The sequence below is a fragment of the Aethalodelphis obliquidens genome, unplaced genomic scaffold (genome assembly GCF_003676395.1).
Source record: "Aethalodelphis obliquidens isolate GAN/ISIS:26980383/991018 unplaced genomic scaffold, ASM367639v1 scaffold12, whole genome shotgun sequence".
Lineage (NCBI taxonomy): Eukaryota > Metazoa > Chordata > Mammalia > Artiodactyla > Delphinidae > Aethalodelphis > Aethalodelphis obliquidens.
The window spans coordinates 35,246,273-35,264,294 of NW_020837956.1; the positions used below are offsets into that span (position 1 = coordinate 35,246,273).

The 18,022-nt window shown below is 50.4% G+C and overlaps 1 protein-coding gene and 1 pseudogene across 1 annotated transcript; both read left to right on the forward strand.

Annotated features, from left to right (window-relative positions):
• The first annotated feature begins 8,878 nt into the window (after positions 1 to 8,878).
• On the forward strand, positions 8,879 to 17,402 carry NTSR2 (neurotensin receptor 2). The gene is made up of 4 exons (XM_027113928.1): positions 8,879 to 9,502; positions 14,223 to 14,472; positions 16,067 to 16,157; positions 17,141 to 17,402. Exons 1-4 carry the CDS (start codon positions 8,879 to 8,881, stop codon positions 17,400 to 17,402), a joined length of 1,227 nt encoding a protein of 408 aa, XP_026969729.1.
• Positions 10,202 to 10,855, forward strand: LOC113624167 (cyclin-dependent kinase 8 pseudogene; annotated as a pseudogene).
• Positions 17,403 to 18,022: the final 620 nt, after the last annotated feature.

Genomic DNA, 18,022 nt, shown 5'->3' on the forward strand with positions numbered 1-18,022 from the left:
AGCCCAGGCTCCGTCCTCGGTCCCCACTTCCACTTGGGGTTATCTGAGCACCCTCTGCTCTTGCTTTGGGGCTTTAAATGAAAATAACTACCTTTGAACAAAGCCTTGGCATCTAGGATGAGATCCAGAAAAGGCAGGACGGTGCAGCCACCAGCCTTGGAGTCCAGGGGCACTCACAGCACACACATCACACTCTCTGAGACAACTATGCTTAAATGACTGTGTCGGTCCAGTAACTTCAACACTCAGGGCCTCCCTCCTCTCCCGCATGCAGACACAGACGACAACAAGAGGTCCCAGCACTGTGCCTGGCGAGCGGGAGCCCTCAAATTACGCCCCATCTTGAGGCTCAAAGCAATCACTATTTCTCTCCATCCAAGGCAAAGAAAAAAGCCTTCACTTCTTGAATAAGTTCTAAACCCTCGTCTATAAATGCAGCCTCCATAGCAGGGGCCCGTGGGCAGCAGCTGGTCCTGTCACTCATTTGAAGAAGTAGGAATGCACAAATCCCCAGTGAGACCCGCAGGTCCCATCAGCGCTCCTCAGCTGGGGGAGGAGGGGGTGTGGTTTGCAAGTGGCCACGCCCTGGCCCTTACCCATGACCAAGGTGAGTCCGGGGGGCTCTTGCCCTGTGAGGGCTCCCAGGTGGAGCCGCAGGCGCGGTCCTGTTCCTCCATGGCCGGGCCCGAGGGATGCCAGCCGCCTCCTCACCCAGTGCCCGGAGAGCAGTGTCTGCAGCGGCTAATTTCAGGAGCTGGGAGGCTGGGCTGGCGACACTGAGCCCAGAGCAGGCGGCTTCTCTTTACACCCAGGAGCCTCGCCAAGTCACAAGGTTCAGGAAAAGAGCAGGGTGCTGAATTGCAAATCCTCTCCCACCTGGGACTGGCTAAGAAAACAACACCGGGACACCTCCCGCTCCCTGAAGGATGCAGACGTTTCCCACAGATGCCAGTTTCTCTAGACTTTTTGAGAAGGACACCCGGTGAGGGGGCGTGACCCCTGCTGGCCGGCGACTGGCCATTCTCTCCTCACCAGCTCTGAGGAATCAGGAGTGAGACTCAGAGATTGACTAACTTCCCCAAGGTCACAGCAACAGAGGACAGAACTGGGATTCAAACCCATGAGTGCTGCCTCCAGAGGGAATTTGAGGGGAGGAGGGGATTTAAGGGAGGGACCACCTCACATGCTGGGAACCTTGCAAAAAAAGCTGTGCAGATCATTTCTTCACTTTCTATTCACTTTCTTCCCTGTGCGTCCCACAAAAGCTACGGGGAATCCGTTCTCTCCGTGCCCGGGCACCCCTCGGGGAGTCAGGAAGGCTGGGGTCGGTGGCCTCCCTTCCCCAGTGGGCCCCAGTCACCTCCATCATGCTCAGCGGCAGCATCGAGACCATTCGCTGGATTTGAATGCCCTGCACACACCAGGAAGCTGCTTTCTGGTATGTATTTTGCATCTAAGGTTATGCAAGCAAAATAAGGAGCGTGAAGAGCTGGTCTTGTGTCACAAAGCGGGAAGTGACAAAGCAGGGTCAGCCTGATCCCACACGTGGTGCTTGAAATGTGGTTCTCATCCTGCCGGGAGTCATGGGTTTGTGCTGATGGGGCTGGGCTCAGAGGAGCGCAGGGCAGGAGGGAAGGTGTTTCTGGGTGGGGGGAGGGGAGGGGGGGAGGGGAGGGGGGGGGGAGGGGAGGGGAGGGGGTCCAGGGCACGCTGCAAGCATGCATGCAAGCAGAGGCTCTGATCCAGTTTGACAGGGACTGAGGGAGACAACTTCCCTGACTCTTAGCACAGAGGGTCCCCTCGCCCCGCGTGTCCCCCAGAGCTGCTGTCCCTACAGCCTGTGACACTAAGACCAACCACCTCCTGCAGTCTCCCAACTCTGCTCCGTGGGCCGAGAAGCACCTTTTCTGGTCCTTCCCCTCCACCCCAGCCAGGCCTTCTCCCATTCCACTCGCTTCACTCTTCTTCCTCCTTCCCTCCGGAGGGGATCCTGACAAGGAATCCATCCGGAGCTGTGCTGAGAGCGGCGTGGGCGAACGCATGAAAGGTGCCTGGCGTGTCCTATCTAACACGATGGGTATAATGACCTCCCTTTGTAGGCTGGGGCCGGTGGCTGCCCTGGCGCTGCACCTAGTAAGGAGCAGGGAGGTCCTCAGCCCCCGGCTTCCGCATTCCCAGGTCACCGCGGTCCCGCTCACACTGTTCTGCTGGCCTTCCTCCCACTGGGGAAGAGCAGAAAAAGTAGGGAGACCCCCACCAGCCCACCCCTGGAATGGCTCCCACATGTCCTCAGTGGAAGGGAGACGATAACACTTTAAGACATCTGTACTGAGCTGGGTCCCCACTCCTCTTACTAGTTTTAATTCATCCTGTCGGGATATTTTGAGAACCTCATGACCGATGAGGGATAAGACTGTAATTATACCTGGTCACGGTGACCATTTAGCCTAGATGCACAGAGCCACACAGGAGCAGTCACCCTGCACACAGCACACCGGTGTCCCTGCATCCATCCTGAGGCGCTATCACGTGGAGCCGCGGGAGGAACAAGCGCGGGAGGCGTGGTCCTCGGGGCTCTGGGCCCAGGCGGGTTTCTCAACCCGGCTGGCAGGGAGGTCAGGCTGATGCGTGTCCTGCTGCCTCGTCAGGCCGCTGACAGCCAGCACTGGCTTGACTGGCGTGCCTAGAGATGGGGACGTGAGTGTTGACTTGGCTCCCGGAAGCTCCATGTGATGACTGAGCCTCGTCACCTGAGTCACGCAGACCTGGGCCCTGGGGCTGACTCGGCCCCTGGAAGCTGTTCTGACTCAGGCCTTTAATAACCTTTGTTTCCTTATCTGGGAAACAGAGGGATAAAAATAGTCTCTCCATCATAGGGCTGTTGTGGGGATACTGAGGCCAGGCTCGGAAAGCCCTTGACACAATGCCTGGAGTGCATCAGATCCTCAAAAAGATGTAACAACTGGGCTTCCCTGGTGGCGCAGTGGTTGGGAGTCCGCCTGCCAATGCAGGGGGCGCGGGTTCGAGCCCTGGTCCGGGAGAATCCCACATGCTGCGGAGCGGCTGGGCCCGTGAGCCACAACTACTGAGCCTGCGCGTCTGGAGCCTGTGCTCCGCAACGAGAGGCCACGACAGTGAGAGGCCTGCGCACCGCGATGAAGAGTGGCCCCCGCTTGCCACAACTAGAGAAAGCCCTCGCACAGAAACGAAGACCCAACACAGCCAAAAGTAAATAAATTAAAAAAAAAAAAAAAAAAGACGTAACAACTCTTAATCCTCACGGTAACTTTGAGGTGGGTATTCACAACTCCATTTTACAGGCAAAGCAGTGGAGGCTCTGTTTCATTTTGTACTTCTGTTGGCCACACCCTCCAACTTGTCCTCCACTGGAGCTTCTGAGGACCCCCTCGCTGCCCCAAGGGACCACGGCCAGGCCCATGCGGCATTTCCCCTGAAACACTGCCCCTGCATGCTCTTGGCTGCAAGAATGCACAGGGCACTCCTTTCTCCCAGACGGCCAGGCCCAGGGTCTGGGAGTCTCCTGCGAGGCCCCACAAGAGCACCTTGGATGTTCCCATTTCTGAACCTTAGCTCATGCTATGACCCCTTCCTGGAATGCCTTTCCAAAAGTGTCCACTTTCTAGGCCCAGGTCAAACTGAATTCTTCCTCCATGGAGCCTTCCCTGATCTCTCCACTCCATAAGGATGTTTCCGTGCTTTGACCTTCGAGAAAAAGGATGCGAGGTTGGGATTGACATTTCTGATCATCTTCCATGAGCCAAGTGCTTTTCTCACACATATCATCTCGAAGTCCCAAGGTTAGGTGTTGTCATTTCCCGGATGAAACAGACTCAGAGGGGCTCCCCCGGCCAGGAAGAGGTGGAGCTCAGAATCCTCACCATCCACTCCCCTTATCTGACACTTAGCGTGTGGTGGGGCAGGTGAATTACCTGTGAGTTTATGTCTCATTATGTCAACCACTGTAGGCACAGGGTCCAGGCCTTACTCATCTTTAGCTCCAATAGTACCTCACACAGTAGAGGGTGACACAGCATGTGAAAAGGTCACATCCGCTTTTTTAAAATTAATAAACAATTTTTTAGAGCGGTTTAGGTTCACAGCAAAATTGAGCTGAAAATACAGTTTCCATAGAGTCCCTGTTCCCACACACGTACAACCTTCCCCACTATCAAAATCCCACACCAGGGGGGTACATTTTTTACAATCAGTGAACCTGTACTGACAGATCATTATCACTCAAAGTCCATAAGTTACATCAAGGTTCACTCCTGGTATTTCACATTCTATGGCTTTGACAAATATCTAATGACATGTAACCACCACTGGAAGTTTCACTGCCATGAATGTCCTCTGTTCTCAGCCTGTCACCTCTCCCTCCATTCATGTCTTTTCATGACTTGAGAGCTCATTTTTTTTTAGTGCTGCATAATATTCCAGTGTCTGGATGTACCATCGTTTATCCACTCACCTACTGAAGGTCATCTTGGTTGCTTCTAAGTTTTGCAACTATAAATAAAGCTTCTACAAACCTCTCTGTGAGGGCTTTTGTGTGGACACAAATTTTCAGCTCCTTTGGATAAATGCCAGGGAGCACAGTTGCTGGCTTGTATGGTAGGAGTATGTTTAGTTTTGTAAGAAACCACCAAACTGTCTTCCAAAGTGGCTGCACCATTGTGCATTTCCCACCAGCAACGAATGAGCGTTCCTGTTGCTCCACGTCCTCTCCAGCATTTGGTGCTGTCAGTGTCCCAGATTTTGGCCTTTCTAGTAGGTGTCTGATGGTGGTTCATGTTTGTTTTCAGTTGCGTTTCCCTGATGACACATGATGTGGAGCAACTTTTTACGTTTATTTGCCATCTGTATGTCTTCTTTGGTGAGGTGTCTGTTGAGGTCTTTGGCGCGTTTTTCATCTAACTGAACGTTAAGAATTCTGTGTATATTTCAGATAACAGTCTTCTATCGAGCACATACACTAGATTGGTCAAGGTCGTAGCTGAGAACAGATGGGAGACTGGAGCTGGGTCACGGCCTGACAAGGGAGCTGTTTACAAGGATATGGGGAGGGGTGAAGAAGACTGGCAGGGGGTGGTGGCAGGACGTAGGCCAGCCAGGGGAGGGGCTGAGGCCAGGCCCCTCAGGAGGGGAATCAGTGACCTGAGGTGTATGAGGCAGGATATCGGCCTCCAAAGTGTCCAGGTCCGAATCTGCGGATATGTCACACTACACAGGATATGTTACATCTTCTGCCTCCCTCTCTCTGTCTCTCTGTATCTCTCTGTCTCTCTGTGTCGCTCTCTCTCATCACACACACAAACACACACACACAATGACTCTCTTGTTCTCATGAAAGTAAACTCCGTTCCTCTGAGTCAGAAAACCCCACCATAACTCACTCCTGGAGTGAGGGAAACAGGGAATTAACTGTCTTTTTTTCAAGGTTCAAGTAGCAAATAATCTCTCCGGGTCATTTGTCGGCATCAGGACCGAAAGCTGATTAGGGATCGGAAATTGTCTTAGTCTGCTCCAGCTACAGAACAGCATACCATAGGCTGGGTGGCTTAAACAGCAGAAATGTATTTTCTCACAGTACTGGAGGCTGCAAGTCCAAGACTCAGGTGCCAAACAGATTTGGCTCCTGGTGGGAGCTCTCTTCCTGGCTTGCAGAACATCTCCTCCTCACTGTGTCCTCATGTGGCAGAAAGACAGAAAGAGACAGAGAGAGGGGGAGGGAGGCAGCTCTCTGATGTCTCCTCTTATATGGACACTAATCACCCTTATGACCTCGTTTAACCCTAATTACTTCCTCACTCCACATACAGTCACTAAGGTTTCAACAGTTGGGGAGCGGGGGACACAGTTCAATCCACAGCAGAAGCCCCCGGGATGGGATCCTACAAGCAACAGGCAAGAAAGTCAGGAACCTGAGCAAACAAAGCAAGCAGAAAACCCCGACTCCTGGCCTCAGAGACCCCCTTGCCTGGCCAGGAAGCCTTGTCAATACTTGGCACTACTGCCCGGACAGCCCAAAGCAGAGCAACACTCCACCTCTGGCATCCCTGGACTCAGAACTGCTGCCCTTCCATAACTGCCCACCCCTGGCAGCGCCCTCCAGCACTGAGTGGTTCTGAATTAGTTGCTGCACAATTAGAGAGGGAGGAATTTAGCCTGGTCTGTGGCTAAACAGGAAAGCCAAGATTTTGATTCTTTTTTCTTTTTAAGTCAGCAGGCATCTTTCTTTTATTTATTTTTATTTTTTATTTATTTATTTTTGGCTGCGTTGGGTCTTCATTGCTGCGCGTGGGCTTTCTCTAGTTGTGGCGAGCGGGGGCTGCTCTTTGTTGCGGTGCATGGGCTTCTCATTGCGGTGGCTTCTCTTGTTGCGGAGCATGGGCTCTAGGCGCACGGGCTTCAGTAGTTGTAGCTCACGGGCTGAGAAGTTGTGGCTCGTGGGCTCAGTAGTTGTGGCTCGCAGACTCTAGAGCACAGGCTCAGTAGTTGTGACACACGGGCTTCGTTGCTCCGCAGCATGTGGGATCTTCCCGGACCAGGGCTCGAACCTGTGTCACCCGCCCTGGCAGGCAGATTCTTAACCACTGCGCCACCAGGGAAGCCCCAAGATTTTGATTCTAACATAGACAGTGGGGGATATCAAGGATCAGAGTCTTCCAATACAGGCTGAAACCAATCTTGACACAAGTGATGTTTGTATTCAGAGGCAAAAGTAAGTTCTCGTGGGTATTGAAGAAGCAAGCGCTAGTCTCCGAGCATCTATACACAGATACACTCTCTAGGAAGAGTTTCAGGTTAGCGGGACCATGCATGAGATCTACAACCAGAAGGCACATCAGTCATTCTCCTCTGTCCCCCTGGGTGAAGAGAGAAATTGCAATCCCTCTGCACACATCTGTAAGGGGAACCCACTGGGTGCGTCACTGGTGCTGAATCTTCCTACTCACTCGTTAACTGCATTTCACCATCCTCCTCTGACCTGGCTGGAGAGGCCCAACCACAGAAGATACGAAGGAAATTCTCCTCTTTCTCCGTGACACAGGATGCTTGCCTAGAACTATCCTTAAAAGGTAACAATACCTCTTCATGTCTTTGATGGTGTGTCCTGGAAAACGGACTCACCCCCAATAGCACCACAAATGAAAAGCCAGAGGCTGCCCCCTTTTTCTTGGAGCTTCTTTACCTCAAAAGAGTTAAGAATTTAACTCCTTGAAGTGACAGCCTGGGAACTCCAGCCCTGAAGATTCCTATCTGCTCTGTGCGCTAACCCAAAGAGATAAGAAAAACAGAGCATAGTATTTTTCATTCCTCCTTTTCAGAGAGTAAACTAGGCTAAGAGAGACAGGAGGCTTGTCCAAGACACACAACCAGTGAACAGCAGAGATGAGATGTGGACCCACCTCTTCCGACTCCACCCCGGGGGTCTTTCCACTCTTCCAGTCTAGACCTTGGGAGACTAAGTCCTTGGAGAATTCGTCCAAAGGGAAGCAGGAACTTGCCCTTCTCCAGGTCCTACAGGCCTGATTGAGCTATGTGAAACCCATAAAAAGTTAAAAATTTATTAATATTGGTTATTTGCTTTAAAGAAAATTTGTCTAAAACTCATATGTATGGAATCCTTGTGATGGACTGAATTGTGTCCACTCAAAACATACATGTTGGGACTGCCCTGGTGGCACAGTGGATAAGACTCGTGCTCCCAATGCAGGGGGCCTGGGTTCGATCCCTGTTCAGGAAACTAGATCGCACATGCATGCCGCAACTAAGAGTTCTCATGCCGCAACTAAGGAGCCGCATGCTGCAATTAAGGAGCTGGTGAGCTGCAACTAAGGAGCCCGCCTGCCACAACTAAGACCCCATGCAACCAAATAAATAAATATTAAAAAATTTCAAACTATCTATCTATCTATCTCTCTCTATATATATTGAAGCCCTAGCCCCCACAGTGACTGTAAGGTTATATATCCAAATGGAAGAATTAAGTATCACTGGGCCATAACAACTTTGCTTAAGACAAAAAATCAGGAGACCTGGTTCTGGCCCTAAATGCCCAGGGAGCTAAGGGGGGGATAAGAAACCCTCCACAAGGGCCTTCCAGTTGTAAAATTCTGGTGTTCTAGAAGGGCTTAGGAAAGAGACCAATGGAAGGTTTTGAAACATGCGAAACATATTTCTTTTCCCTTGCTGACACTGCTCCATGAGAATGACATTCTTGAAGGACTGGGGAAACGTGATATCATGAGGAGGCATCTGACAGTGACAAAGGAGTCCTTGAGGTTATTAGTGCGGCACTGAAACAGCCTTTAACAGAAGATGAAAGTGTGCTTTAGCAAGAAGGATGACAGCTGCAAAATGCTGAACTGCGGGCAAATTCTTGATCAGTTGTCCTTGGGACTATACACACAGACAGTAGCACAGCACAGGGGCACGCAGTACGTGTGGGATGCCTACTTATGCTGCAGTGCAGAGTTTCACACAGATTCACCCACTTCATCTTCACAGAGATTCTGCAATAATATTTTTTAAATGCGTTGAGAGAGGGTTAAAAAATAACTTGCCCAAGGTCACACAGCTAGTACGTGCAGGCGTCTGGCCCAAAGCATATCTCTCAGGTCCCAAAAGGAGCCCACCGTCCACCAAACACGTGTTTCCTGCGTGGAGCTGAACTGAGAAAGGTGAGCGCGGCTAGCGGGCCTCCCCTCGCGGTCCTGAGCTGGCTCGGGGGCACCCTTCGCGGGGCGTGTCCTCCTGTTCTGGAGGTTCCCAGAGAGGAGGAGGCGCCGGCTGACGGGGCAGCTCGCCCAGTCTCCGGGCAGGGAGAGGGAGGGAGTGCAGCCGCGGGAGCGGGATGGAGACCAGCAGCCCGCGGCCCCCGGGACCCAGCCCCGGCCCCGCGCTGGGCCTGGACGCCCGGCTGGGCGTGGACACGCGCCTCTGGGCCAAGGTGCTCTTCACCGCGCTCTACTCGCTCATCTTCGCGCTGGGCACTGCGGGCAATGCGCTGTCCGCGCACGTGGTGCTGAAGGCGCGGGCCGGGCCCCCCGGGCGCCTGCGCTGCCACGTGCTCAGCCTGGCGCTCTCCGCCCTGCTGCTGCTGCTGGTCGGCGTGCCCATGGAGCTCTACAACTTTGTGTGGTTCCATTACCCCTGGGTCTTCGGCGACCTGGGCTGTCGCGCCTACTATTTCGTGCGCGAGCTGTGCGCCTCCGCCACGGTGCTCAGCGTGGCCAGCCTGAGCGCCGAGCGCTGCCTGGCCGTCTGCCAGCCCCTGCGCGCCCGAAGCCTGTTGACACCGCGCAGGACCCGCCGTCTGCTGTCCCTCGTCTGGGTCACCTCGCTCGGCCTGGCTCTGCCCATGGCAATCGTCATGGGGCAGAAGCACGAGCTGGAGACGGCCGGCGGGCAGCCGGAGCCCGCCTCGCGCGTGTGCACCGTGCTGGTGAGCCGTACCACGCTGCAGGTCTTCATCCAGGTAAGCGGGAGGGGCGACCCTACAGCCTGTTTTCATCTCTCATACTGGAGACCAGTCGGAAACTTGGGTCTCACTGCCCCATTTTACAAAGGACTTGTGGAGAGACTTGGCTAAAGTGAAACACTAAGAGAAGTCCAAACAAGAATGAAATATTGCCATTTGCAGCAACAAGGATGGACCTAGAGATTATCATACTAAATGAAGTAAGTCAGAGAAAGACACATATTATATGATATCGCGTATATGTGGAATCTAAAACATAATACAAATGAATATATATGCAAAACAGAAACAGACTCTCAGACATAGAAAACAAATTTATGGTTACCAAAGGGGAAAGGGAGGGGAGAGGGATAAATTAGGAGTATGCAATTAACAGATAAAAACTACTCTATATAAAATAGGTAAGCAACAAGGATTTGCTGTATAGCACAGGGAACAATAATCAACATCTTGTAATAACCTATATGGAAAATAAAACAAAATATGTATGTATGTATAACTGAATCACTTTGCTGTATACCTCAAACTAACACAGTATTGTAAATCAACTATACCTCAATAAAAAAAATAATAAAGAAAGAGAAGTCCAGATTTGAATTCCAAATTAACTCTGAGCCTTCCCACTCTTGCAGGAGTGGTGAGCAAATGTGACGGGGTGTAAGAATTACCCTGAGAGCAGGTAAAAATATAGATTTCATGACCCCCCCTAGGCTTCTGCTTTTGTATTATCACCAAAACTAGTCATCTTTAGCCCCAAGACAAGAACATGAAAGAACAACTAGTTTACTGGGACGTTGTGCAGATATAAAAAGAGGCCTGAACATTCAACATTAATGAAGCGTTTCAAAAGAAATACACATATCCACTGCAGCCTTACTGAGAATATGGAAAAATGTGAAGTTAAACCCAATAAGAAAACATTCCACTTGCTTTCAAAGTGGCTTACTATGGTCCCTATAAGGAGAATTACTCAAAGCCAGCTAGGCAGGATCCCTAATTTTTAAAAAATCCACTTCCTATAACAGACATTTTTGCAAGTTGTCAAATTCCTTACCCCAGTCTGGACCTGATGATAAAGGAGACCAAAACAAAAAACACCAAAACCCACCAACAGTAACCGTACTAATGGAACTGGTCCTGCAGGGAATCAAGACAGCAGTCAGAATAAGGGAGGCCACTGACAGCAGTGGGAGTGGCTCCTCCTAGCACTGCATCAGGTGGACTAATCGTGGCCTCAGACCTCAGCGGTCTGCCCACAGGCTTGCTGCCTGCCCCAGCCCTGGCCCAAGCACATCCTGGCCACAGGGCAGCACGGGACACTCATCTACCTCCCAGCGTCCCAGATTGTGAGCTGCAGGGAATCAGTCAGCAGAACAGTCAGTGCACTGCTGCTTCTGCCCAAGGCCTGACTGCCTGGTTCCCGCTGCACACTGATGCGGTCCCCCGGCAATGGACTAACAACCCTAGGCTCAAAAGACCTGGTTGTCAAGTTCTACCACGCTTCACAGACTGGGGTAGTGGCTTCCAGGCTGTACTTATATTGGAGTTAGGCCTGAGAGAGAAAAAAGTGTCAAGCAGGGGCTTCCCTGGTGGCGCAGTGGTTGAGAGTTCGCCTGCCGATGCAGGGGACACGGGTTCGTGCCCCAGTCCGGGAGGATCCCACATGCCGTGGAGCGGCTGGGCCCGTGAGCCATGGCCGCTGAGCCTGCGCGTCCGGAGCCTGTGCTCCGCAACGGGAGAGGCCACAACAGTGAGAGGCCCGCGTAAAAAAAAAAAAAAAAAAAAAAAAAAAGTGTCAAGCAATGTTTGTGCTGCAGATATGCTACTTTCAACGTTTGCTTTACTGGTACGGACCAACCAATGCAATGAAAGCCATGAAGTGTTCGCAGGCCAAGCTTTTGACATTATATGTAGTGAATTCTTTCAGTGAACCAGTGTTGTTTGACAAATGGTGTATGTCAAAAATGTTTCACTGGAGATGTACAGCCTGTGTTAACACAACAAAACAACCAGACTCAAATTATTTTGGCCCATCTTTCTTTTTAGTGTCTTATCAGTGAGTTGATTCATTACCCACATGAGTCAATGCTTTTTGACCAAGGAAACTGCTCAGAGTTTTTGAAAGTAGAAAAAGCTGCAAGGGCATACCTTGTTTTATTGCTCTTGGCTTTACTGTGTTTTTTACAAATTGAAGGTTTGTGGCAACCCTGAGTTGAGCAAGTCTATCAGCACCATTTTTCCAGTAGCGTTTGCTCATTTCATGTCTGTGTCATATTTTGGTAATTCTCGCAATATTTCAAATAAAGATTATGACAGCAATAAAGTTTATGACACACTGAAGGCTCAGGTGATGGTTAGCAAAGTTTAGCAATAGAGTGTTTTTACATTAATGTATGTACATTGTTTTTTTTAGACATAATGCTATTCCATACTTAATAGACTACAGTGTAGGGTAAACATAACTTTTATATGCATTAGGAAACAAAAAAATTCGTGTGACTTGAATTTATTGCAATATTCACTTTATTGCAGTGGTCTGGAACCAAACTCACAATATCTCCAGGTATGCCTTGATAGTTCTTCTAGAAAGATCTCAAAGGTGCCAAAGATTAATCACTAACTTATGAATATATGTTTTACCTTCAATTTCTGTCTTGACTGGTACTAAAGTTACAGTTTGATAGTAAGTATATTGTCAATAAAAACCTGTTTGGTTCCACAACAAACTTAAAATGATTGTCATGTACAGTGTTTTATTTTTCTCTAGGTGTTGCTGACTTGTAAGCATGCATTAAGGTGAAAAAAGCCTGAATGATAACTCCTTAAAAAGGTCCAGCACCCAACTGAGACGTTCTGTGATGCTTTTTGTTGTTGTTCTGGCCGCACGCTTGCGGGATCTTCATTCCCTGATCGGGATGGAACCCATGCCCCCTGCGGTGGAAGTGCAGAGTCCTAACCACTGGACTGCCAGGGAAGTCCCCATTTTTTCTGCACTGATTTTAAAGTGCTATTAAAATCTTTCATTTTTTTCCTCAATGTTTGCAGAGGGAAAGAACTGAGGAGGAGAAAACCCTATAACACATGTATTTTGAATTTGAAAAATTAAACATTTAAAACACAAGGTATATAAACTTGTTTTTCATAAATCAAAAAACATCAAATAATAACACAAGACTTATAATGTAAAACAGCTGCTCCCTTTCTGCTCCTCCATGCTCTGATTTCTAGTCTCTGATCTGAAGGCAACCACCATCCACTCTTACGTAACTCCCGCTACATTTTGCCTACATTTTCCAAAGAATACGCCTGCTTTATCCACCAGCCTTAAATTTATCCACTGACTTCTACCTGTAGAAGATGAATACGTCATTCTTTAACACTCCCATCCCTGCCTTCCACACCCCACGTTCACACACACTTCCTCTCACCATCCTTTCAGTATAATTATGTCATGGTATTTGGTTAGATTCATGGTCAATATTTATTTTATTGTGACTATGTAAAATTCTTCACTGATGAGCCAGGTTGTATATTTTTGGTTTTTGTCCTTTCCAATATTACAATATTATCTCCAGTATTTGTTTTCCTTGCAGTTAATAATGAACAGCCTTTTTTCCCTCTCATTTGCTTAGTTTCCCATCTATTTCTAACTCATTTTTCCTTCTCTACCAGAAGTATAAATACCATTTCAATATGTTCAGACCCATGAGGTGATCTACCAGCTTCATCTTGTCTTCTTCAATCATCCCTGGTGCCCTTTCCTCCGCTCCAGCCTCACTGGGCGCACAGCTGGCACCTTGCCAATGCCACCCCATCTCTCTGCTCCTCTGTGGGATACTGATTTGGGGATCCCAGGTCTCCCTCTGTATTTGTTCATAACCTTATTTTGATGGAACATATGCTCTTGTAACCTCCTGCGACCTGAGAGAAAGTTCGTAGAAGGTAAACAAATTTTTAAGAATTTCCATGTCTGAAAATGTTTCATTTTATCCTTGCGTTTCTCATAATATGGCTGGGCAGAAAGTTATAAGATGGAAATCGTTTTCCTCAGAGATTGTGACACATCACTCTTATTTTCTAGCTTCTTCCACTGTTGCTCTGAGTGAGTATAATGCCATTCTGATACCCCATCCTTTGTATGTGCCATTTCATCCCTTCGGAAGCTTTCAAGACTGTATCTCCAGGCGCTAAAATTCCTAAGAACACGCCCTGACATGGATTTATTTTCATTCATTGTTCTGAGTAGCCAAAGGCTTTTCAGTCTAGAAGCTCATATTCCTCCATTTTGGGAAATCTTCCGTAAATGTGGTTTTGGTCGTGTGTTTCAATGTTGTTGTTATAATTTCAGTCTAGAAGCTCATATTCCTCCATTTTGGGAAATCTTCCGTAAACGTGGTTTTGGTCGTGTGTTTCGATGTTGTTATAATTTCCTCCCCTCTGTTTTCTCTATTCTTTTTCTTTCTGGAACAGCTATTATGTAGATGGTGAGCATCCTAAACGTCCCAAATTTTCTTATCTTTTCTCTTCCATTTTCTTCGCTCTCTCCTTACTTTCTGAGGATTTTCTCGACTTACTCTTGTAAGCCTGCTGTCACCACGCGCCTGCCAGCCCCCACTCCTGCTGCTACAGATTCCTGGGCCCTTGGGCCCGGCCTGATGACCAGAGTATCACTGAGCCTTGGTGATACCTCCGTAACCTCTGGAATTACCTTTTCCAGGTGAATGTGCTGGCGTCCTTTGTGCTCCCCTTGGCACTAACTGCTTTCCTCAGCGGGGTCACCGTGAGCCACCTGGAGGCCCTCTGCTCCCAGGGGCCATCCCCTTCTGCCACAGGCAGCTCCGCCCCCAGCCACCTGAAGCTAATGAGCGAGGAGAGGAGGACACTGGCCCTGGGAGGCCAGGCCGCCCTGGTGAGACACAAGGACTCCCGCCGGATCCGTGGCCTCCAGCGCAGTATCCAAGTTCTCAGTTAAGTGCCCGGTAACACCGCCCAGAGGGGAAGGGCCGGATCCAGGCCTGCCTCCGCCAATACCTGGCCACGTGACCTTGAGCAAGTTGCTGCCTCCCTCCAGCCCTATTTTTCTCTTTGCCCCGGGGAGTTATATAATCACCAATAGGCTTCTGTAAGGTGCAGCAGTAGAATTAAAGGAAAGAATGGGAACTGTGCACGTGAACCCCCCAGTCTGATCCAGGGAGTGGTGCCCAAAGACAAGCAGATGTCTGGCTGCTTCTCAGGGAGTCTGGCCATACAGACGGACGCAAGGAGCAGAGGTAGTTAAGGATCCCCAGACCAGGAACAGTGGACTCAGACCAGCTGGGTCCCCAAATCCAGCTCTCCACTAACTCTCTACCGTTCCTAATGTGACATCGATCAGTGTGTTTGCTTTTCTACGTATCCGGGCAAACTTGGCTTTGTAAGGGCAACTTTAAAGGCACAGGAAAACAGAGGTCTTTCCAAGCACCTGCTGTGATCCAGGAACTCACGACGGTCTGGGAGGATGGAGTAAGGGAGAGGGTCTCCTCTGTCATCAGTGCCACGGTCTTGTGGGCAGGACCAAAATATAGGAGCCAAGTGCAATGTGATGTGACAAGTAACAAAGGCAGCACATGAAAGGCCTGGATTTCCTTCCATAGACAACGGGCCATCATGGCAAGAGCTGCTGTCCAGAGCTGCTCTTGAGATATATGTGCTCAGCAGTCTTAGAGGACAGGCTCTCCAAGTTTGAGAAGTTTGCTTCTCAAACTTCTGTGTGCACAAGAATGATGTGGACAGTTGTAAGACGCAGACCACTGGCCCCCAACCCAGAGATTCCGATTCAGCCAGCCTGGGATGTGCCTGAAATTTTACATTTCTCACAAGCTCCCAGCTGAGGTGGACGCTGTTGGTGCAGGGGCCACAGTGGATTGGAGAATGGGTTTGCCACCCAGGGCAGGAGTAGAAGAAAGGAAGGGAAGAGGTAGGAGGTTAGGGACAATGGAGCCACTTACGAGACTGCCGTCATAATCCGGTGGAGGGAAGATATGGGCCCCTAGGGCGGGCACAGTGGAAGTGAGGAAGGAATGGAGAGGGGGATGCTTTGTAATAGATTGGATCTCGGGGGTAATGGAAAAAGAAGACTCTGTGGCTTACGATGTGAGTGCCACATGGATGGTGGTACCATCAATCAATCAGAAAAAGGGACAGAAGAGGGAGAGGCCTTACAAGGCAGAAGGACATTTGAGTTCTGTTGTCTCTGCAGTCAGACAAAGTGGGACTATCTAGCCCTGAGTTGGGAGTATTTTCTAGTGACCAGGAGCTTATAGATATTGTAGCAGTTTCTAGAAGCATGTCAGTGGACAGGTCAGGACTAAAGTGGACATTCACTCAGAGGACAGGGTAACACCAGGTTTGGGAACAGATCCAGGTAAGGGTGTGTCAGATTACCTCAAAGTCCCCTTCCAACCCCTAGACTCCAGGAGCAATTTCAAGGGAAATGCTCTTGTCACCTTGGGCAGCTTCTTCCCCAGAGATGGTGTAACTGTTACGTGTTTCCTGTCTGTCTGTCTCTCTCCGGTCCTGCAGGAGCCTTCGTGGCTGTGTATGTCGTCTGCTGGATGCCGTACCACGTCCGCAGGCTCATGTACTGCTACGTCCCTGACAACGGGTGGACCGAGTAAGTGAGGGGAGGAGCCCCAGCACACAGGGAGGGGCCACCGGGCGGGGCCAGGGCTGCCTCTGCTCTCCAGAGGGACCCCCAGTTGCTGGGTTCCCCAGAACTCTGGCCTCCATTCTATCTGGTCCTGCCCAGTCTGTTATCCCAAAAGCTCCCAGCTCAGGGTGGGGAACAGAGCATTAACCAGAAACCTCTCTGAACTGGTCAGGCCATGTGAGTGGTAGTCAGGGTTATGGGCATCCTGACTTCAGGACGGAGAGCGACCTACCGGCAGGGAGTGGGGAAAAGGCCATGTTCTTACAAGGAGAGAGGAAAGAAGCCTCAGAGCTGTGATTCCATGAGTTAACAGAGGCCCCTTAGAGACCAGACCATGCACACCCTTTTTGTGACACAATTGGAGAAAAGCAAAGCAGAGAATCCCTTATCTTCCTTTTGGAAATCACTATGCCTCGATCATAAGGGAAAGTCAAACATCTGAGAGGAGAGAGATCCCACGTGGCCTCCAAGGAGATAGCTGTGTCAACAGATGGTTCCTTCTGGAGAGCTGCTAGCGCCCCCCTCCGAGCCCCACGTGCACACACATGCACACACACAGCCCTTCCCACAGTGACAAGGGGCGCAGCTTCTCAGGACTTTCTCCTCTTAGTGAAGCCACATCTCCTCGACCACGCCCAGCACCACGAGGCTCCCCATGTCTCAGCGGGCTGGCCAGTGGCCCCCGTCCACCGGCAGGTGTGCCCTTCACTGTGCAGGTGACCAGGCCGGGCAACCAGGCACAGGGACTCAAAGGCTGGGTGGGGCAGGTCAGCCAAAGGCAGCTGGTGTGACGGAACATCTCTTGAATTTACACTGAGCTTCCCGACAGCAGGAAGCAGGCCTTCCTCACCCAGCCGTGTGGAAGGGGAGACACTCCCAGCAGCAAGGGGAGGATGCCACGGGCAGGCAGCAGGCCCTCTAACCTGCCTTCCGGGTTTCTTCTCCAGCAAGCTCTACGATTTCTATCACTACTTCTACATGGTGACAAACATGCTTTTCTACGTCAGCTCGGCGGTGACCCCTGTGCTGTACAATGCTGTGTCCTCCTCCTTCAGAAAACTCTTCCTGGAAGCCCTCAGCTCCCTGTGTCGAGAGCACCACCCCACGGAGCCATTCCCCCCAGGGGCCCCGGAGCCCCGTCCTAGTGGATACAGCATCCGGCCCTGGGGCTCCCCCAGGAATCCTGGCCTGGATGAAATCGAAGAATGAGAAGAGTAACACTGACTGCACAGCCATCCAGCAGTCAGATGAGCAATTTCATCACTAATAACTCAAGCCGTGCAGTCAGGCGGACCTACAGAGACCCCCAGCTCTTCCACTCACCAGCTGTGTGCCTGCAGGCGAGTCACTTACACCTCTTAGCCTCAGTCTCCTCGTCTGTACGATGGAGATGAATAATACCCATCTTTCCTGTTGTCTGAAGATTAAACGCTTAGCACAGTGCCTGGTGCATAATAAAGAATGTATTTTCGCTGGCATTATTTTTGTTGCTATTGTTATTACTATTATTATTATTATTGTTATTGCTGTTTCTCTGCTCTCCTGAATTTCTGCAAATGACAAACCAACAGTGCCCAGAGCTGACTGCCTTGTTAGATCACATGAGCTGTAGTAAAGTCGTCCAGTCGCTCCAAGTAAGGGAGCAGCCGTCCACCCCAGCAGGAGCGTTCTGTGGGCTCTAGAGAGCCTGGAGTCACCAGCTGCCCTCTCTGGCCTCGGACCTGTGTGTCTGCCTGACGTGAGGCGGCCGGTGCAGCCGTGGGATGACGGCAGGGCTGCCTGCTTTGGAGAACAGTCCCGCAGACATGCTCTGGCCAGCAGTGTTTGGA

Bases quoted from the DNA above. Each gene is read 5' to 3' on its own strand.
- NTSR2 (XM_027113928.1), top strand. From the start codon at position 8,879: ATGGAGACCAGCAGCCCGCGGCCCCCGGGACCCAGCCCCGGCCCCGCG. The intron at 9,503-14,222 runs GTAAGCGGGAGG...TACCTTTTCCAG, and splicing joins CGCTGCAGGTCTTCATCCAG to GTGAATGTGCTGGCGTCCTT. The intron at 16,158-17,140 runs GTAAGTGAGGGG...TTTCTTCTCCAG, and splicing joins CCTGACAACGGGTGGACCGA to CAAGCTCTACGATTTCTATC.